Source organism: Cucumis melo, chromosome 8 (assembly GCF_025177605.1).
Source record: "Cucumis melo cultivar AY chromosome 8, USDA_Cmelo_AY_1.0, whole genome shotgun sequence".
Taxonomy (NCBI): Eukaryota; Viridiplantae; Streptophyta; class Magnoliopsida; order Cucurbitales; family Cucurbitaceae; genus Cucumis; species Cucumis melo.
In genome coordinates, this window is record NC_066864.1 from 5,386,323 (window position 1) to 5,407,931 (window position 21,609).

The 21,609-nt window shown below is 32.3% G+C and overlaps 4 protein-coding genes and 2 pseudogenes across 4 annotated transcripts; 4 read left to right on the forward strand and 2 right to left on the reverse strand.

The window, feature by feature from the left end:
• Positions 1-749: 749 nt before the first annotated feature.
• Positions 750-2,884, reverse strand: LOC103485291 (cytochrome P450 71AU50-like). The gene is made up of 2 exons (XM_008442844.2): positions 1,947-2,884; positions 750-1,661 (listed from the first exon to the last, which is right to left on the reverse strand). The coding sequence occupies exons 1-2, from the start codon at positions 2,823-2,825 to the stop codon at positions 1,041-1,043; spliced, it is 1,500 nt and encodes a 499-aa protein (XP_008441066.2). The 5' UTR covers positions 2,826-2,884; the 3' UTR covers positions 750-1,040.
• Positions 2,885-5,567: 2,683 nt separating this feature from the next.
• LOC103485292 (cytochrome P450 71AU50-like) lies at positions 5,568-8,232 on the forward strand (annotated as a pseudogene).
• A 408-nt stretch (positions 8,233-8,640) lies between these two features.
• Positions 8,641-9,237, forward strand: LOC103485012 (cytochrome P450 71AU50-like). Its single transcript, XM_051088410.1, has one exon. It carries the CDS (start codon positions 8,641-8,643, stop codon positions 9,235-9,237), a length of 597 nt encoding a protein of 198 aa, XP_050944367.1.
• Positions 9,238-11,848: 2,611 nt separating this feature from the next.
• On the forward strand, positions 11,849-13,824 carry LOC103485011 (cytochrome P450 71AU50-like; annotated as a pseudogene).
• A 1,850-nt stretch (positions 13,825-15,674) lies between these two features.
• Positions 15,675-21,353, reverse strand: LOC103485014 (pentatricopeptide repeat-containing protein At4g19191, mitochondrial). The gene is made up of 2 exons (XM_008442451.3): positions 19,311-21,353; positions 15,675-15,805 (listed from the first exon to the last, which is right to left on the reverse strand). The coding sequence occupies exons 1-2, from the start codon at positions 21,258-21,260 to the stop codon at positions 15,734-15,736; spliced, it is 2,022 nt and encodes a 673-aa protein (XP_008440673.1). The 5' UTR covers positions 21,261-21,353; the 3' UTR covers positions 15,675-15,733.
• Positions 16,341-18,268, forward strand: LOC103485015 (cytochrome P450 71AU50-like). The gene is made up of 2 exons (XM_008442453.3): positions 16,341-17,299; positions 17,523-18,268. Exons 1-2 carry the CDS (start codon positions 16,430-16,432, stop codon positions 18,135-18,137), a joined length of 1,485 nt encoding a protein of 494 aa, XP_008440675.2. The 5' UTR covers positions 16,341-16,429; the 3' UTR covers positions 18,138-18,268.
• Positions 21,354-21,609: the final 256 nt, after the last annotated feature.

A 21,609-nucleotide genomic window follows, 5' to 3' on the forward strand; every position in this document is an offset into this window, starting at 1 on the left:
GAAACAAGTAAATAACTAAGAGGAAGGGTAAAATTAAAAACAAAAAATTTATACTTATCCATACTTTTATATATACTATCGATGAACAATCTTATAGTCATCTTATCGTCCTTACCACTTTTCATTTAGGTTTAACTTAAAAAAATGTTTTTTCAAAAAACTCGTTTTTATGAAAACGATTTAAAATATACTTAATAAAACTCTATTGATAGTTTCTCGATACTTATTTTTCAAATTAAACACTTGAAAATGTAATTACAAATCCACCCTATAATGATTATTTCCTATTCATTCTAATTATTATTATTATTATTATTATTATTATTATTATTATTATTATTATTATTATTATTATTATTATTATTATTATTATTATTATTATTATTATTATTATTATTATATTTACATGATAAATAATGGGAGGAAGGGACAGGTCAACTGGATCTTTTTACAAAGAAGACAAACTACTTGGGTATTTTGATTTGGTTCTATTAAAAAAATGGAAACAAGAAAGAGGTAAGGAAATTATTAGAAAGTAACTGAGTATAATTGTGGCCAAAGTCCCAACTTCAAAAAATATACATGGACTCTTTCTTTTGTTCCCAAATTCTTTAGATTGATGTAAATAACCCAAACACATTACTCCAATAACTTCATTTTATTTTATATACTTTTCTCATTTATTAAGGAATTTTTTTTTCTCTTCATCTCTATTTTTCATATTTACACAATAACTTTCTTCATCTTCATTTTTTTAATTTACTTTTTACAATTATCAAATAACTCATTTTACAACTCTACACTTGCACCCTAATTTTCTAACTTCAACATATTAACCTCATACTTGTTAAGTTCGGACTAAATAACCCCATAATTTTATAAACCTTTTTTATTTTTTAATTTAACTAAGAATTTAAATACTTACCTTAACAAAAGATGATAACTCCAACTTACAAAATGGGTTTTTTTTCCTCTCTCTCAAGTATCCATTTATTTGGATTGAACCATTAGTTTAATTTGAGATGATATTGAGTATAGATTTATAAATTATTAGGACAAAGACGAAAAATGGGAATCACCCTAAGATTTTGGGCTCTAGGACAAGTCAACCCTAAAATTTCTGTCATATCCAATTCAAGTGGTGACATACCATCGGGAAGCTTCAAATCAAAACAGTGTAATAATTGAGCCACTACAAGACGAACCACAACCAAAGCTAATTGTATTCCAACACAGCCTCTTCGACCTGATCCAAATGGAATTAGCTCAAAATCTCTCCCTCTCACATCTACTTCACTTTCCAAAAATCTCTCTGGATCAAACTTATGAGGATCAACCCAAGTATTTGGATCTCTTCCAATGGCCCATGCATTTATTACTATTCTTGATTTCTTAGGGATATGATACCCATTTATATTGCAATCTTGTATGCATTCTCGTGGAATTAATGGAACTGGTGGATGCATTCTCAAGCTCTCTTTCATTACCATCTCTAAGTATTTCAAGTTACTTAAGTCTGATTCTTCCACCATTCTATTCAATCCCACCACTTTTTCTAATTCTTCTTGCAACTTTTTCATTATATGTGGATGCTTAATAAGTTCCGATAACATCCAATTGATTGTTGTTGTTGTACTATCCACGGCTGCAATAACAAAATCCTGCAAAAATTAAGAAATATTCCTACCTCTAGTTACATTCTTGAAAATAATTTTAAATGAGTTTACCAAAATTTTCAATTATTTACGGTGATAAATGATCGCTTATCACTAATAAAGAGCAACTTTTTTACTATATCTATAAATATTTTTATTCATGTTAGTGAAAACAACTCTTTTAAAAATGCTATTTTTTCTTAATATATTTTAATTTTTCTTTTCAAATTAATCACCAAAGAAAAAGGAAATCCAAAAACACTCCACATTCTACAATCAATCAATTCGTACCAGAATTATAGCTTTGATATTTGATCGATCAATTTGGTACTCTCGAGACCCCATCAAATCCAACAAAACGTCCACAAAATCCTTGTCTTTATTATCCTTCTCGAACACAACATGTTCTTCAACAATACTCTCTAAAAACCCGTCAAATATTTTCCCAACAGCTTTTGCACGACCCCCAAATCCTTGGACATCAAACCTTGCAATTAAAGGAATAAAATCTCCCAAATTAGGAGCTGCCGCTAATTGTGTAGCCTCTCGTATCAAACCCTTAAACCCCTTTTCACCCAACTCATTATCTTCATATTTTCTCCCCAACACCATTACACATATCATATCTCCAATAACAGAAGAAATTTTAGAAGTAAGATCCACAGCCACACCATCTGTAGCAGCATCTTCAAGACCCTTAATCAATGAACCAACCTCCTGCTTTCTCATTGAGGAAAAAGAGTTGATTTTTAAGGAGCTAAGCAATTCAAGAGTGCACATTTTGCGAATATTGCGCCAATAAGGACCATATTGAGCAAAAGCTATACCCTTTCTACCGTAAGAAATATGGTTGGAGGTGATGGTAAGAGGGCGGCTCGCAAAGTGAAGGTCGTGAGTTTTAAGGAAGAGCTCGGTGGCTCTAGCGGAGGAGACAATAATGGCGGGGAGAAGACCTAATTGGATGTGCATTATGGGACCGTATATTTGGGATAAGTAATGAAGATCTTTGTGAATGAGTTTGCCTAATAGATGAAGGCTTCCAATAATTGGAAACCCTTTTGGACCAGGAGGGAGTTTGTTGCATAAGGGTTTGGTTTTGAGAAGCCATTGTTGAAAGAGGTAAGGGAGGAGGAAGATGAGTGTAATTGTGGCCAAAATAATCCAAGTCATTGCAATTATATTAGAGATGTATTTGTGAGGTTATGTGTAGGGTTTCTAAGCTTGGAGTAGAGACGATAATATGTCGATAATCGATATATTTCTATTTAAATAACGTTATTCGATGGTTAAGTGTTGGTTTTTCGTTTTTTTATTTTGAAATTTATGTTTGTTTTATTCAAATTTTTTAAAAACAGTTTTTCAATTTTCTTAGTAGGAACAAAAATGCTTCTTTTTCTTTAATTTAATATATTATCTAACCTTTTCTAAAATTAGTTTTGAAGACTAACTATCGTAGGAGCTTTTGAATATCGAGCTTATATAAACACTAGTTACTTCTTTTGGTTTCTATGAATTGTTCTCTAACTATTTTTAAAATCAAAACTAAAAGAATTGGTTAATTTTCGTCATCACAAAAACATTATGATCATATTGATTATGGGGCACATAACTTTTAATTTCTATATTAAATATGGTAAATGAGCTAGTAATTTCTATTAATAAGCTAATTAATTACTCTAATAATGGCTTATGGAGTGTAGATATAAATTAAAGTATGATTGTGGCCATTCGTTGTGTTGTCATTTATAACTATATTTGTTGTAATCAAAATACTGTTGCTCACGATGTTGAGTGCAAAGTTTGGGGTTGGGTCTGCATCTCCATTTTTCTTATACCCTGGATGATTTTTTTTTTTTTCCTTTTATGTCTTGTGATGTTTTATTTATGAGTTAAACCAATGATAACCAAATTGTCAGATATTATATTAAATTTATTTTTATCCATAAACTTAAATTTTTTTATCAATTGATGATTTAGATGGATGTTAGAACATGAGGTTTAAGGAGGTTGTATTTTTAATCTCGTGCGTTATTGTTTTTCTTTAATTAATATTAACTCTATATTATATTAAATTTACTTTCCTTCATTCGCTTAAATTTTTGGGTCAATGATTTAAAGACAAATCAAAACTTAAATTAAATATCAGATAATTTATCTTACCGAATTAAAACTAACTTTGAAGAATAGAAAATAAATTGAAATAAAAACTATGCAGAAATAATTAGAAGACAAAATTCACTTAACACTTTTCTATATATATATATATATATGAATATTTACCTTTTATGTGAATTAAGATATGAAAATTGTTGTAAATAGTAAAATTGTCAAATATATATATATATATATATATATATATATTTATACAAAAGAATTTTAGACAGTATAATATGAAAATTTGTTACATGTTTGTAAAGTCATTTGGTAAAATATTGTAATTAATGGGGTCATTTAATTAATTAATTATGGGGATTCTGAATTTATTATCCTTATTTGGAATAGTTTAAGTAATTTAAAATCTAATATCATATAATTAATAATTAGGTATGCACTTAATTATGATTCACGAGTCTTTGTAAAAAAAAAAAAAAGATTAATCGAGTTCATTTCATCGATTAATTATTGGTGGGGGGTTTTACATATTCTCATTGCCCTTTTCTTTTTGAAATGGAAACATAAACTGATATACTGATTTTCGCACTATACCACAAATTTCATTAATAACTGGCAATGTGCAACAAAGCATATTTAACATATGGGAAGACTTTTCTCCGGCCCTTCTTCTGTTTCTATGTTAACTTATTAATAATATTGATGTTTGTCTTAGCTCACTTAAACTTTACTTTTTTCTTAGCCGTAGATATATTACAATATTGAAAAATTTGTAAATATAACCAAATTTAAATTTAACTTTTGGATAGTCTATTAAAGATGATGTAGTTTGAATTTCTGTGCAAAGCTCGGTCTTAGGCATCGTCCTAAGTTCCAGCTTGCTGTTTCCTCTTAAAAAAAAAAGAATGTTGTTAGCGGTGGTCATTGGAAAATGGTAACCGAAGGTTGGCAAAATGGGTATCGAAAAATGATTGCGATGGTAGTGACACGAACAGTGGTCAGCAGTTATTGGAGGTTGGCCAATGGAAATCGCCGAAACGAAAGTGGTGAATAAAGTTTTTCATACAAAGCAGAAGAGATTAAAACTATTAACATTTAAAATTCATTTTTCTAAAAGTTGTTTTTTAAGTATTTATACTAAAATAACTTATTTTATAAACTCGGTTTTTCAAAATCTTTTTTTAAGTGATTTATAAATACATAAATTTTGTTTTTTTCAAAACAACTTACTTTTTAATTTAAGCATCTGAAAAATAATCCAAACACAAACTCTAAATGACTTGAAAAGGTATTCGGAAGGCAATTTGAATCTTTTGTCTAAGTTGCAGATGGAAATTGTGTATTTGAACTGAAAGCTTATCTAAAACTAAATGGAAACAAAGACTTGTTTTTTTTTTTTTTTCCTAACAACTTTCATTGTATTTTGGAAGATATTTCTTCTTTGCAGGAGTAGCTCAGCCACTAAAATCAATTGGGTATTTGGAAAATAGTTGTGGTTCAGAAATTAAATTTAACTCCATATAATTGTGTAAAACGTTTGACACATTTTAAAAAAAAACCCAAAATTGAAAGAAACATGATTTTGAAAATTTATTTAATTTTTTGGTCCAAAATCATCCACTCAGCCAAACAAAAACAAAGAGAGAACTACAAAGTATCAATAAATCAACTAGGATCGGAAAGATACTTTTCTTGACAATTAACCCTTAAACCTAAACCCTAAACCTTAGACGTAACTTTCATCTCTATATATTTTTTTTTCCATTCCACACCAAATCCGCCAAACACTGAACTCTCCAAAATTTGCTTCATATGGCTTTGATTTTTGCCATTATTTCTACATTAGCCCTTCTTGCTCTTACTCTTCTCTTCAAAGTCTACCCCTTCAAAGCCCAAAAATTGCCTCCTGGTCCTATAGGATTTCCCATTATTGGTAGCCTCCATTTATTAGGAAAGCTTCCTCATAGAGATTTTCATATATTATCCCAAAAATATGGACCCATTATGCACATAAGACTAGGCCTTGTTCCCACAATCATAGTCTCTTCTCCTAAAGCTGCTGAACTCTTCCTCAGAACTCATGATCTTGTCTTTGCAAGCAGGCCCCTTTCAGATCAGCCTCAAAGCAAATGAATTATGGGCAAAAGAACTGGCGCAACATGCGTAAAATGTGCACTCTGGAATTGCTTAGTAACCTCAAAATCAACTCTTTCAAGTCCATAAGAAAGCACGAGCTTGTGTCGTTGATTGAGTATCTTAAAGATGCTGCTCATAACAAAGGTGTGGTGAACTTTAGTGCTAAAGTTACTTCACTTACAACTGATATTACTTGTTTGATGGTTTTTGGGAAGAAATATGGACATGAAGAGTTTGATGAAAGGGGTTTTACAGCTGTGGTGCAAGAAGGTGCACAATTAGCTGCTACTCCTAATTTGGGGGATTGTTTTCCTTTTATTGCAAGGTTCGATGTTCAAAGATTGAGTAATCGAATGCAATGTGTTCATAAAGTGTTGGATGGGTTTCTTGAGAGGATTGTTAATGAACATCTTGAGGCTAAGGGTGACAAGAAGACTAAAGATTTTTGGATGTTATGTTGGAGCTTATGAATTTCCAAGAAGAAACTTATCAGATTGATCGCTCTGCTATTAAAGCTATAGTGCTGGTATGGATCCATGCTATATACATACTTTTATTCATTTATTTTACTACAAATTTAGTCCCTAACTTTTAAATTTCGTGTTCTACCTAGTCTTTGATTTTTTTTTAAATATCAATGGCATATAAATTACTTTACATGACAAAATTCTAAAAATATTTACACAAATTATTTAAATATCACTATTTATCCGTGAGAGCACAATAAACTACTATCTATATTTAATATTCTATCTCTATCACATAGATAGATATTTTGTTATATTTTAAATATATTTGAATTTTGGGTTCAATAGAATTTTAAACTTTCAATATTTTTTATTTTTGAATTAAAGAAAATGTTGTGAAAGTACGTGGAACAATTCTAATTTTGTGTTTAACAAGTTTGTGATATATTTTGAAATTTTACAAAATTTAGTTTATTATATAAGTATTAGATATAAAATTAGAATTTATGTCTAATGAAAATATTGGATACATAATTAAAAGTTTAACAATATATTAAATAATTTTGGTAGTTTAGAAACTAAATAAACACAATTTATTGAATCGGCATGTACGTTTTTATTGTGTTTAATTAAACGAAGGTTACTTAGGTTTGTTTTGATTATTTTTTAAAATATTTAAATTTGAAGAAATTCATTTTTTTAAAAGAAAATTGAGGCGTTTGTAACTTTTTAAAATGCATTATTAAAAAAATGAGATTAAAAAATAAACCATTTTAAATAAAACAATATAATTTATGAGAAAATAGATTTTTAAACCTAATTGTGTATATAAATATTTATAAAAGATCTAATTAAACATATAAATGTTTAGTTATTTAAAAAAAAATGTCTAAAAGAATATTTACTCTCGAAAAATATTTTTTTCATAGATAATGAAAACGAACATTAAACATAAATATTTAGTGTATGATTATGTTGAATATAATATTTGTTTATTTACATATAGGATGTGCTAACCGCAGCAATGGAGACATCAGCAACTGCGATTGGATGGGGAATGTCAGAGCTAATTAAACATCCACATACAATGAAGAAACTACAAGAGGAATTAGAAAAGGAAATTGGTTTGGATAAGATTGTGGAAGAATCAGATTTAGAAAGATTAGAGTATTTGAAAATGGTGGTTAAAGAAATTTTCAGACTATATCCACCAGCCCCATTATTATTACCCCACGAAGCACTTCAAGATTGCATTGTCGATGGCTTTCATATACCTAAGAAATCACGTATAATAATCAACGCATGGGCCATTGGAAGAGACCCAAATTCTCGGATTGACCCTCATAAGTTCGATCCTGAAAGGTTCATCGGTAGTCAAGTGGATGTGAAAGGAAGAGATTTTCAATTGATTCCGTTTGGATCTGGTCGAAGAGGCTGCCCCGGAATGCAATTGGGCTTAACTTTGGTTCAATTCGTGTTGGCTCAACTTGTGCATTGTTTTGATTGGACGCTTCCAAATGGTATGTCGGCTTCTGAATTGGATATGACTGAAGTGTTAAGTTTAACTTGTCCTAGACTTCATGACCTTATGGTCATTTCAAGATACCGCCTTCGAATTTAATATATTTTTTTCAATAATAATACGGTTTTAACTACTAAATGTTGTCACGTGACTTATTTTTAAAGAAAAATGAATGTCACGACCATTTAAAAGAGAGGACAAAAAAATTAAGTAGGATCTTTCAATGTCCTACTTGCAAGGAAATGAGTGAATATATTGTAGTCCGGTCCTACAAGGAATATGACATTTTTTTTTATATATATTTGAGTATCAAATGTAATTGTTGGTGCTTATAAAGATATGTCTAATATTTGTGAACCACAAGGTCTTATAATAATATTCATACAAGCACCCTCATTGTAGAGCCGTTCAGGGACATAATTTGAAAGTTGAAATTCTCTTATGACATAGGACTTGTCTATATGAGGAAGATAAATATTTTGCAAATTGGAATAAAATGTTTCTTTTAATATATCAATGTTTATAGGTGTAACGTATTTGTTTTGTTTTTTAAAACAATATTTTTAAATTTTTAACTATATAATTAATAATGATGCATGAAGGTAAAATGTAGTTCAGGTTGCATCGTGTATTAATGAGTATTGAATCGTATGTACAAGTGTAATTTTGAATTTTCTCCCATTTTTGATGTCATATTACAAGAAACCTCACCATTACCAAATATATTCAGGATGTGCTGTCGGCAGCAATGGACACTTCAGCCACAGCAATTGATTGGGCACTAGCCGAGCTCATCAAACATCCACAAGCAATGAAGGAATTACAAGTCGAATTAGAGAAAGTGGTTGGTTTAAATAGAATGGTTGAAGAATCTCATTTAGAACACTTAAAATATTTGGAAATGGTCATTAAAGAGGTTTTAAGGCTGCATCCTCCTGCTCCCTTGTTAGTTCCACACGAATCTCTTGAAGATTGTACGGTTGATGGTTTTCATATTCCTAAGAAATCTCGTATAATTGTCAACGCTTGGTCAATTGGGCAAGACCCAAATGTATGGACTGACCCACAAAAATTCTTTCCAGAAAGATTCATCCATAGCTTAACTGATATGAAAGGCAGAGACTTTCAATTGATTCCGTTTGGATCAGGTCGTCGAGGTTGTCCTGGAATTCAATTAGGATTACTTATAGTCTCGCTCGTGGTGGCTAATCTTGTGCATTGCTTTGATTGGGAGCTTCCAAATTGTATGTTGGCCATTGATTTAGATATGGAGGAAGAATTTGGTTTAACATGTCCTAGAGCTCAAGAGCTTTTGCTCATTCCTGCTTACCGTCTTCGCAACTAACAAGTTGAACAAGTTGAAGTTGAACGTGATTGTTGGAGAATTTACTGCTCACATCCATTATTGAGTGATGATGACCGAAAAGTACATAGATGTTTAAGTCGTGAATTTTTATGCTATTTTTCTATTTTATGTGTCAAATAATTATTCTTCTACTCAACATATAATACTTTCAAGCGCATGTATTTTGCCCAAAACAGCATAACTGTTGAAAACTATGGGCCTAATTTACGCAATGTGCGCAAAACATGCATTCTGGAGTTGCTTAGCAGCCACAAAGTTGAATCTTTCAATTCAATGAGAGGGAAAGAAGTGGAGAGTTGTTGATTAAGGAGCTACGTAAGGCTGCAAGAAAGAGACATGATAATTGTAAATCTTGGTTCTAAAATCTTTTCTCTAACCTCAAATATGACATGGTTCGATGGTTTTTAGAAAGAAATATGAAGATAAAGAACTTGATGAAAAGGGTTTAAAGTTGATGGTACAAGAGGCCTTCAAAGTAAACCGGAGTCTTTAACTCGGGGGGATTTCATTCCTTTTATTGCTCCACTTGATCTTCAAGAAGGATTGAGCCCTGGTGCAAAATCTGTTCATAAAGTATTTGGCAGGTTTCTTGTAATGATCATATTGACAAACATCTTGAATAATCCGATAACAATGATAATAATGATACCAAAGATGTCGAAGATGCCATGTTAATATTATGGAATCTCAAGAAACCGACTATCCTACTATTGATTGATCCACCATCAAAGCTATCTTGCGGCTAAGTAAACACCGTTTAGCTCTAATAATATATTCACTTTTCAAGTGCTAAAATATATGATTAGATATACGAAAATGTAATTTCAAACAAAACTCCTTATCCGTACCATTTTTATTCATTCAAAAAAAATGTTTTACATAATTTTGAAAATTTAAAAAACAACTAACAGCAATTATTTTAAAGGATAACGTAATTTCAAAAGTCAAACTATTTGTCCAACATAATCTATGGGAGTGGGTCAAAAATTACCATTCACCTCTCTTTCCCTTCACTATAGCCTGTAGGGGTGGGGGAACAATTATCATTCATCTTTAGTGATTGTAGCCATGATAGATCTACTATATATATATAGCCATAAATAATATAAAATATATAGGATGACTACCACTTTTAATTTTCAGTTCCACTAATTCAACCAAGTACTATTAAACACGTTTTTCTCTGCAATTAATTTATATAAGTCAAATGTACAGATTTATTTCATATAATTGATATCAATTAATTAAGTTTGTCAAATATTCCAATCTACTCGATGTTAGATTTATAAAAAGATTGAATAATTATAATCGATAGCAATTCTATAAATAATTATAATTAAGTATATCGCAACATTTTTTAAAATATTATTATATACACAAATATTTTTAATCTAATTATTATATATAGCTACGGATTTCATGAATATACGAAATAATAGCAAATTCATGTGTTTTAAAGTGTGAAGTTGACTTTTATTAACTTCAATTAGATGAATTTGTTAATATTATTTTACTTTATTTTTCATATAATTAACAGAAATTTAAGACAATTAGGATTTCACAAAAGGTGATATATGACCGATGCAAATAAATTCTTTCCAAAAGGATTCATTGGTAGCGAAGTAGAGACCTAAAAGGAAGTGACTTTAAAGTAAATATTTCATTTGGATATGGAAGAAGAAGGTTGTGTTGGAATACAAATCGGTTTACTCTCACACCGTTCCATTTATGTTAGCTCAACTTCTTCTACATTGTTTTGATTAATTGTAAGCTTCCAAATTGTTTGTTGCTACGTTAACTTGTCCTTCATAGTTCATGATCTCACGGTTACTCCAATTTACCATCTATTTATCACTTACTATGTTGGTATAATTTTGAAAATAGTATGGAGTCGATTAGTACTTAGAAATGATATTTACGAAGTGAATGACAGATTTTCATTGTGTGTTATGGGCTTCGTTGTGTTTGTGGATCCTAGCCCTAGTAAGACTTATATCATGAACCTTCCCTGCACGTATTAATTTGATTACTATCTGTATATCATTATGTAATTTAATGAAATGAATATGATATAATTTTTTTTATGCTGAGTAACTTCTTGTTATCATGGAAAACACGCAAAAGATCTTTAATTAGATAGGTTTTCTTTAACTAAAGACAAACAAATTGTGTGGATTTAAAGAGGTGTGGTGTGTGGATTCTTAGAAGTCACTCATTTCCCTTTATTTATTTTTCTAACTTACCTTTTTCTTTTTATAATCTCAACCATTTCCTTAAAACAAACATCCAAAATTTTTATTTTTTCTCTTCAAAAATGCTAAAGATTTGAAGTGGTTTTTTACACCCATCTTAAAAATGGTCACCTCTTTCATATATAATTTTGAAATTTTTTAAATTTATATTCTTAAATTTTGGTCTTCGAAAATGCGTATGAATGAATAATATCAAATTAATAATTATATCAATTTTAAACCCTAAATTTTGTGTCGCGGATCAATTTAATCTAAAATTTATATAAATGCATGTATCTAATAAGACGGCACGGTGGTTCAAGGTGCGCCAGGTGAACACCACTTTCATCATCCCTCAACAAATATTTATTAAGCACGAATTAGGAGAAATACAAACAGTCTAGGGCTAGAGTTAAGATACAGCAGACCCACCTAATAATAATAACAACGATTATCATTATTATGGTTGGTGTTGTCATATAAATTCTCTGTATTATGGACTGCCAAACTTGACTTTCCTCCACATTTACCTTTCATGAGCTAAACTTTGCTCGGCTACAGGAATTAAATCTCAAAGTCAACAATAAAATTGGTTTTCATTTGGATCATTCTTATCATCATCCATCTGCTTGTTCTTCTACTTATCCTTTGGAAATGGCTGCACATGAATAACAAAACCAAGAAATTACTGCCTCCTGGTCTTAAAGGGTTCCCCATTTTTGGTAGCCTTCATATTTTAGGGAAGCTTCCTCACCGCTTGTTTCAAAAGTATGGAGCCATAATGCATATAAAACTAGGCCTTGTAAACACCATTGTTCTGTCTTCCTCTGAAGCCGCGGAGCTGTTTCTCAAAACCCATGATCTTGATTTTGCAAATCACCCACCTAATGATGCTTTCAAGCACATTTCTTTTGGTCAAAGCAGCCTGGTGGTTGCAAAATATGGACCTTATGTACGCAACGTGCGCAAAATGTGCACTGTGGAGTTGCTTAACAGCCACAAACTCAATTCTTTCAAATCAATGAGAATGGAAGAAGTTGGGTTGTTCATTGAAGAGCTTCGTGAGGCTGCAAGGAGCGGCTTGCTTGTAAATCTTACTTCTAAACTCTCTTCTCTCAGTGCAAATATGATATGTTTGACGGTATTTGGGAGGAAATATGAAGATAAAGAACTTGATGAAAAGGGTTTTAAGAGAATGGTACGAGAGGCCTTCAAACTAATTGGAGCTTTTAATGTGGGGGATTTCATTCCTTTTATTGCACCTCTTGATCTACAAGGATTGATCCGTCGTGCAAAATCTGTTCACAAAGTATTTGATAGGTTTCTTGAAAGGATCATTGATGAACATCTTGAACCCAAGAACAATAAAATTAAGTACCAAAGATTTTGTAGATGTCATGTTGGAAATTATGGGATCTCAACAAACTGACTACCAAATTGATCGACCCACCATCAAAGCCATCATGCTGGTAAGCAAACATTATTTTGTAGGTAAACAATCATTGAATGGTAATAAATTTTTCTATATTTGCAGTTAATAAATCACTTAACTGTGAACTATTACCATAATTTATCATGCGAACATAAATTAAAAGTACACCGATGTGTTTTTCTTGTTTTTTTGTGTTAGAATCTTCTTTTTGCCGGAATGGACACTACAACGACTACCATCGGATGGGCACTTAGCTGAGCTCATTAGACATCCAGAGATAATGAAGAAAGTGCAAAATGAATTAGAACAGGTTGTGGGCTTGAAAAGAATGGTGCAAGAATCAGAATTGTCTCACTTGAAATACTTAGAAATGGTTGTTAAAGAGGTTTTCAGGTTGCATCCCGCAGCTCCATTACTGGTTCCACATCAACCCCTCGAAGATTGCATAGTTAATAATTTCCATATTCCTAAAATGTCCCGCGTAATAGTGAATGTATGGGCAATTGGACGAGACCCATGTGCTTGGACCGATGCACATAAATTCTTTCCAGAAAGATTCATCGGTAGTAAAGTAGATGCAAAAGAAAACTATTTTGAATTAATTCCATTTGGATCTGGAAGAAGAGGTTGTGTTGGAATACAAATGGGTTTACTCATGGTTCACTTTGTGTTAGCTCAGCTTCTCCATTGTTTTGATTGGAAGCTTCCAAATGGTAAGTTGCCCGGTTTGCCCGGTGACTTGGATATGACCGAAGAGTTTGGTTTAAATTGCTCTTTAGCTCATGATGTTATAGCTATTCCTATTTATCGCTTAAAAACAATATGAAAAACATATATACTTTGATGAATATTTGTGAAGATATAAATTGTTAACGTGAATTAAGAGAGAGTACATGGCATACATACTCTCTATCATGAAGTTAGAAATTTTCCATGTGCATTATGAAAGTTTGTTGTCGGGGTGATAATCCTAGCTCTAGTATGATTTGTATGCATGGACCCTCCATGTGTATTAGAGTGTACTATGTGTAACATTATATAATGAAATGAAATGAATAATGTATTCATTTATATGCTAGTAACTGTTTGTTAACATGGAAAACCATGCAAAAAATAAACGTTAGTTGAAGTAATGAAAAAAAAAATGCCTCTTTTATGTGGTCTATCCAATTATATCTTAGATACTTAAGATAAAGCATATCTTTATGATATATGTTAGGTTCAATATAATGGTGAATGCAAATGCAAACAAAATAAAGACAAGACAAGAAAGAGCATGTGCTTGTAATGAGGTTGTTTTATGATAATTAAGATGAGGAGAAAGGGTAATATTACAACTAAGGACCCAAACGTATATAACTAAATTAAGAACAAAGTAATGTTTTTTTTTTTAAGTTTTAAAATTGAAATTTGCCAAAACACTATTTTTACTTCATGTTTGTTATTTCGAAAGTTTTAAAAGCAGCAAGCAGCAATTGTTTTAAAAGGTACGTAAATTCAATAATCAATATATTTGTCCAACATATAGTCTAGAGGAGTGGGTCAAAAATTACCATTCATCTTTCTTTCCCTTCAACATAGCCTATAGGGGTGGGTGAACAACGTAACTATCATTCATATCTTTAGTGATTGTAGTCATATGATAGATTAAAATAGGGATGACTGCCACATTTTGAGATCCATTAATTCAATTTATTATTATCAACACATTTTCTCTCTAATTTTAATATAAGTCAAATGTATAAATTTAATTCATATAATTCACCTCAATTAAGTTTGTCAAAGATTCGAATCTACTTCCATATTGTTAGATTTATAAAAAGATCGAGTGATTATAATGATTAGTAATTTTAGAAATAATAATTAAACATATAGTAGCATTTTTTAAAAATTGTAAATATAATAAAATTTATTAATGATAAAATTTTATCATCAATGAACTCTTACTAGACTTTAACAAACTATGTTGTATTTGTATTTGAAGGGTGAAGTCAGACTTTTATTTAGTTCAAGGAGATGAGATTGTTAATATTATCTTATTTTGACTTTTCATATAATTAATACAAATTTGAGACAATGACTTGATCACTCACCGCCGTCGATTTCGATTTTGCTTTTTATCTTTCTAGATGTGCTATAGAATTAATAACCCTAACTTCTAAAACTTTAAGGATTGCGACAAAACTAAATTCAAATCTCAATAATTCAAGACCTCATTTATGTAGTTTTTTAAAACACAGTAATAATTCATTAAAATTTAGAGTTGAGGTGTAGTGATTTAGAAGTTTGAATTTGAAAACATAAATTTGGAAATAAGATTTGTAATAGTCAAAACCAAACGTGAAACTTTGGTTTCATTTGGTTCCTCTATGGAAGATGGATAAATTCCTAAATTTATAAGATGTAAACAAAAAAATACCATACATAATATCTACGTCAATCTTTCCGTCTAAAGACATTCAAAAGGACCCGCTTTCTTCGTTGACAATAAAATTTTATAAATTTATTTAAGAATATTCATGTTAAAAGATCGAGAAATTCTTATAGATAGTAAGAAAAATTAAAACTATTTATAAAATATAGTAAAAAAACTTAAATAAGCTTCGAAAATAAAAGGATAGATTTTTACGAATCAATTTGTAGCTTGATATATTATATTGCTAAATGTTTGTATTATTTATTTGCTATAACTCAGCATTCAAAAATCTAATATTTAAAATACAAATTCAATACGAAAACAACAAAATTGGATGACTGAAGTTCCCAACAATACATTTGTGTATATTATTCATAGAAGTAAAGCCTATCATTATCATCTCTTGACTTCATATGAAACTAAACCACATACATTGAATGACAACCTCCTTGGCTCCTTGCTTTTCATCTTTTAGGAAAAAGAACAAAACAAAAACTAGGTGAGATACATTAATTAAATAAGAAATCAATAATAACAAACAGCAAATTTAAAGTTCATTAGTAAAAAATAATGTAAAAGCAAAATTGCACTAAAAAAAACGTCCCATATATTACTTAGAATTTTTCTAAATACTACATTAGTAAGAAAAAAAATTCTGTAGCAACGAAAGTAGCATTAAAAAATTGTGTGAATCATAAACGAATAAATTATTTAGTGATGTGCAAATTAACAGCAAGAAAGTAGGAAGTGCTACGTCAATGGTAGAAAGGTATGTATAACAAGACCATTTTGTTAAATATATATCATATATCACGAATTAGCATCTCAAGAAGGAAAGATTCTTGATTAGAAATTTAGAATTTGCCAACATATGGATCAGGAGGTATTATATCATTTAGTTAACCTTACCTTATTTTATTGGGCATCGAAACCATCAAGTCTGATATCATAATATGGAAGATGTGACAGGTTTTGTCCTTGTATTCATTACTTGGACGGCCATTCTGCTTTTAAAAGAACCCAATCTCCAAGAGCCTTGTGTGTGTGAAATTTTACCCCACCACAAATCTAACTGAGTGTCTGAGTCTCCTTATGGCTTGGATTTTTCTCGCTGTTGCATTGGTTGGTCTTGCTATTCTCTTGAGAACGAGGCTGTATAGAAGTCCGAACAAATTGCCTCCTGGTCCTAGAGGGTTCCCTATTTTTGGTTGCCTTCATTTGCTAGGAAAGCTTCCTCATAGAGATCTTCGAAGTTTATCTAAAAAATATGGGTCCATTATGTACATGAGACTCGGCCTTGTACCCACTGTCATCGTCTCTTCTCCTCAAGCAGCTGAGCTCTTTCTCAAAACCCATGATACTGTTTTTGCAAGTCGCCCATTTGTTCAGGCTTCCAAGTACATGTCATACGGTCAAAAGAACTTGGGGTTTGCTCAGTATGGCCCTTATTGGCGAAATATGCGTAAAATGTGCACACTCGAATTGCTGAGCAGTGTGAAAGTTAAATCTTTCAGATCAATGAGAATGGAAGAGCTTGGTTTGTTGGTTGACTATCTTCGAGATGCTGCAAAAAAACGTGTTATTGTAAATCTTAGCTCCAAAATCTGTTCTCTCAACACAGATATGACCTGTTTGATGGTGTTTGGAAAGAAATATGAAGACCAAGAGTTTGATGAGAGGGGTTTCAAGTCTGTGATACAAGAGGCTATGCAGTTAGTGGCTAGTCCTAACTTGGGAGATTTTATTCCTCAAATTGCAGGACTTGATCTTCAAGGGTTGGACCGTCGCTCAAAAGCTATTAGTAAGATATTTGATGGGTTCTTAGAGAGGATTATTGATGAACATCTTGAATCCAAGAATGAGAATAAGACGATGGATTTTGTGGATGTCATGTTGGAAATCATGGGTTCCCAAGAAACCGAGTATCAGATTGAACGGTCTAACATCAAAGCTTTAATCCTTGTAAGTAAACTTCCTACTTATTCAATCAAGGAGTCGAGAGAATTATGGCTTACTATGGTCATGACACAATAGCATGTTTTTCTGATTATCTTTTAGAAAAAATATGATATTTATCTCTGAAAAGTATGCATAAAGCTAATTGCTCCTAAAATTTTATTAACTCCTCTGCTTAAGTATAAAAAATTTCAGTTCTTGGTTCTAATTAGCTTGACCCCAATTTTAGGATATGCTAGTGGCCGCAATGGACACTTCCGCCACCACTATCAGATGGGCAATACCTGAGCTCATCAAACATCCACATGTGATGAAGAAAATGCAAGACGAATTAGAAAAAGTGGTGGGTTTGGATAGAAAGGTGGAAGAAACTGATTTGGATCACTTGGAATATTTGGACATGGTCGTTAAGGAAATTCTCAGGCTACATCCACCAGCTCCATTATTAGTTCCACATGAGGCTCTTGAAGATTGCATTGTTGATGGTTTCTATATACCTAAGAAGTCACGTATAATAGTAAATGGATGGGCAATTGGAAGAGACCCAAACTTCTGGATTGACCCAGAAAAGTTCTTTCCTGAAAGGTTTATCGGTAGTCAAGTGGATGTGAGAGGGAGAGATTTTCAATTGATTCCCTTTGGATCCGGTCGAAGAGGTTGTCCTGGAATGCAAATGGGTCTAACAGTAGTTCGTCTAGTGATAGCACAGCTTGTCCACTGTTTTGATTGGGAGCTTCCAAATGGCACGTTACCTGTTAAATTGGATATGACAGAAGAATTTGGATTAACTTGTCCCAGAGCTCAAGATCTAATGGTTACTCCTATTTATCGCCTTCACAACTAAACAAGTTGGACAATCACACATAATTTTCAAATAACTAAAGAGTTTGATATGTTACCATACTTTATACGTGAAATCGAGTCAAAGATATGTATATCCTTTGGATTGTCGAATAAAGTCGCCTTCACAATTAATCATCTTCACAACTAAGCAATGTTGACAATCTAAGCTCTTTAATTTGATTGTCAATTGAAGTCTGCTTTCACAAGTAAGCAATGTTGACAATGAAATTGGATAAATGTTGTAAAGGTTGGATTAACTTGTCCAAAAGCTTGACATCCTTACGGCTATTCCTATTCATCATCTTCATTACTAACAAAAAAGCTTAGAATGTTGTTGGGTAAGTTGTAATTGTAATAATCCAAGGTAAGTTGTAATTGTAACAATCCATAGTAAAGTTTTATCTTTGGTGAACACAAGTACATAACGAAGAAACAATCATTGAATCAATGGTTTGTATTTTCATTTCCACAAAGAGATACCTTTCTGTTTTTTTCATCACCTGGTCACACGTGGCATCTTTGGTCATCCGATCTATGCTAAGACCTTTTCAGAAACTTGCAGCATTCTTTAAGTGGTCGATAATTTGTAGCTCACTTTTTTTCTCTTTGAAGTGATTATCATTGAGATCTCTATGGATTATTTGCCATAGTGTCTTGTGCACAGACATCAGATATCGAGAACATACTTATCTGACATTTCATGGACTCATATGAGTAACATCACAAGGAGATTGAAGCAAGAAATTGGGATTTGAGGCAGGTATAAGGTTTCCAAAGCAGTAGCCTTTCCTGCATATCTTTGAGTAAATCCTAAAGAGAACATGGGTGGGAAAAGAAAATGGACGTAAAAACGACAACTTCCAAAAACTCCATTCTATTTTTTTTTTTTTTTCATCTTAATATATGTGAGTGTTCAGGCCACCTTTTAAGTGCACCTCAACTAACTTCAAGAAAGTTGGCATACCCCTATGCAATGAAGAATTTTACTATTAACAATGAGATTGAAGCTTATGAAACAATTTCTAATTGTAATTTACCCTATTTTGATAACTTGCCAGGATCTTGTGGTATATAAAAATGCTGGAAAATAGAGACAAATTTGTTAAAGATCACAGTTAATGAGAAATAGTTCCCTAGTCACGGTTGAAGATTATTGGTAAACGCAGCTTCATACCGTATCAAGCTCAATGATCCTCTGAGCATGCGACGAGAATTCTTTTTGTTTCATCTGCATTGCTAAATTTCCCAACGCTTCATAAATAAGCAAACTGTCGTGATGGCTTCTGTCCTCAACAAAAAACACGTGAGACATTCCATTCACTTGAACAACGCTTTTCCCAGGGGATTTCCTCATTTGGTTTGATCTCATCCTTTTTCTCATAGCAGCGACTTCATCCCATCTTCCAACTAATGCATATATATTTGCCATCTCAACGAATGAAGCTGCAACCCGCGGCTGTAATTCAAAGAGATGACGAGACACATACTCACCGATTTCCATGTTGTTGTGAATCTTACAAGCCCCGAGCAATGCACCCCATATGCCCTCATCAGGTTTCATAGGCATATCTTGAATAACCTCCAATGCTTCAATTAGCTTCCCTTTCCTTCCAAGAAGATCGATCATGCAAGAATAATGATCCAGACCAGGATTTATACCATATCTTTCAGTCATCATCATAAAGCATTCCCTTCCTTTCTCGAGATAGCCTCCATGACAACAAGCTTGAAGAACAGCTAGAAACGTGATATTATTTGGCTCTATTCCTGACTCTGACAACAGTGAGAAGAGATCTAAAGCTTCTCTAAATTCCCCATTCAGAGCACAAGCTGCAATCATGGCTGTCCAAGAGACAACAGTTCTATTAGGCAAACTGTAGAATACCTCTCGAGCATCATTCAAACTCCCACATTTTGCATACATGTCTATCAATGCATTACAAACTACCACATCTTTTTTCAACCCATGTAAAGATGCATAGTTGTCAATCCAATGTCCAAGCCCAAGTGCGCCTGTTTTACCGCAACCTGATATGAGGGAAAGAACAGTAACTATATCAGGTTTTTCTCCAGTTTCTTCCATAGCATTAAATAATACCAAGGCATCATCAACTCGGCCCACCTCACTATACCCACTAATCATGGCCGTCCATGAAACACAAGTTCTAATAGACATACCATCAAACAAAATTGTAGCAGAACTAATATCTCCACACCTTGAATACATTGATATAAGGGTGTTAATTAAAGAAATATCTGAATCGCAACCTAATTGGAAACCATGGCCATGAATAAGGGAACCGTAAATTAGTGCTTCAGGTTGCTGGCAAGAACAAAGCAAGCTAATAATCGTACATGCATCAGGCTTAAAACCATCACAGAGCAATCCTTTGTAAGAATTTACAGCATCTACATTTTTCCCAAAGTGAGCATAGCATGCAATCAATGAATTCCATGAGACAGAAGATCTTGCATTCTTTTGAATTCCATGGAACACCATCTTTGCAAGCTGCAGTTCACCGCATTTGGAATAGGCAGAAATCCAAGTGTTAGAAACTGAGTTGTCAGCATCTAATCCTGTTTCAATCCCAATAGCATGAACAGCTTTTAAAAACCTTAAACTTTTGGCAGATAAAACTGCTCGAGTCAATCCAATGACAGTAGCAGCATCTGGCCGAGTTCCCACTAATCTCATCCCCATAAACAGATTGAACACTCTATCAAGTGAGCCGATTTGAGAAAAACCCATAATCATAGCGTTCCATGATGCAATATTCCTAACAGGCATTTTATCAAACAAGTTATATGCATCCTCCGCTTTACCACACTTGACATACATATCAACCATGGCCGTCTGGACATAGATATCAGAGTAAAATGGGGATTTGACAACATGGGTATGGATGATTTGGGAGTTAGTAAGATGTGAGAGCTTGGCGCAAGCTTTTGCTAAGAAGGGAAATGTAAAATTGTTTGGTTGTAGACCATTTAGCTTCAATTGATGGAAAAGAGCGAGGGCTTTGCTGGCATTGCCTTGATTCACAGCGCCTCTTATGCTGGAGTTCCACCAAGTGAGAGTTGATAGCTTTGAGAAGCGGTTGAGATGTGGAGTCAACGAACACATCTCCACTTCTCATGGTGTTTGGCGGGCGTCAAACAGCCCGACGGCCATGACGAGGTAAAATAGAATTGAAATATGACTTGAGTTATAGTCTTCCAAAATTAAACCTACAAGCTACAACATAAAACGTATACCTCAAGTTTTCTTTGTTTCATAAAAGTAATTTCTTTCTAATTCTTAAATTTTAAAATGAAAAATTGTACCGGATGACAAAATAAAAAATAAAAAAATAATTCATAGTACATTTTTTTTGCATATTGCGAATATGACAAAGATCAAATGACTATCAAAGAGTTATCTTCTTTTAAATTTGCTATTTTTGCAATTTTGAAAATGTAATAATACGAACCTA

Coding starts and splice junctions, on each gene's coding strand:
- LOC103485012 (XM_051088410.1), top strand. CDS start 8,641: ATGGACACTTCAGCCACAGCAATTGATTGGGCACTAGCCGAGCTCATC.
- LOC103485014 (XM_008442451.3), bottom strand. CDS start 21,260: ATGTGTTCGTTGACTCCACATCTCAACCGCTTCTCAAAGCTATCAACT. Junction 15,806..19,310: donor GGATCATTGAGCTTGATACG/GTATGAAGCTGC, acceptor TTTTCCTAAAAG/ATGAAAAGCAAGGAGCCAAG.
- LOC103485015 (XM_008442453.3), top strand. CDS start 16,430: ATGGCTTGGATTTTTCTCGCTGTTGCATTGGTTGGTCTTGCTATTCTC. Junction 17,300..17,522: donor ACATCAAAGCTTTAATCCTT/GTAAGTAAACTT, acceptor CCCCAATTTTAG/GATATGCTAGTGGCCGCAAT.
- LOC103485291 (XM_008442844.2), bottom strand. CDS start 2,825: ATGACTTGGATTATTTTGGCCACAATTACACTCATCTTCCTCCTCCCT. Junction 1,662..1,946: donor ATATCAAAGCTATAATTCTG/GTACGAATTGAT, acceptor TAATTTTTGCAG/GATTTTGTTATTGCAGCCGT.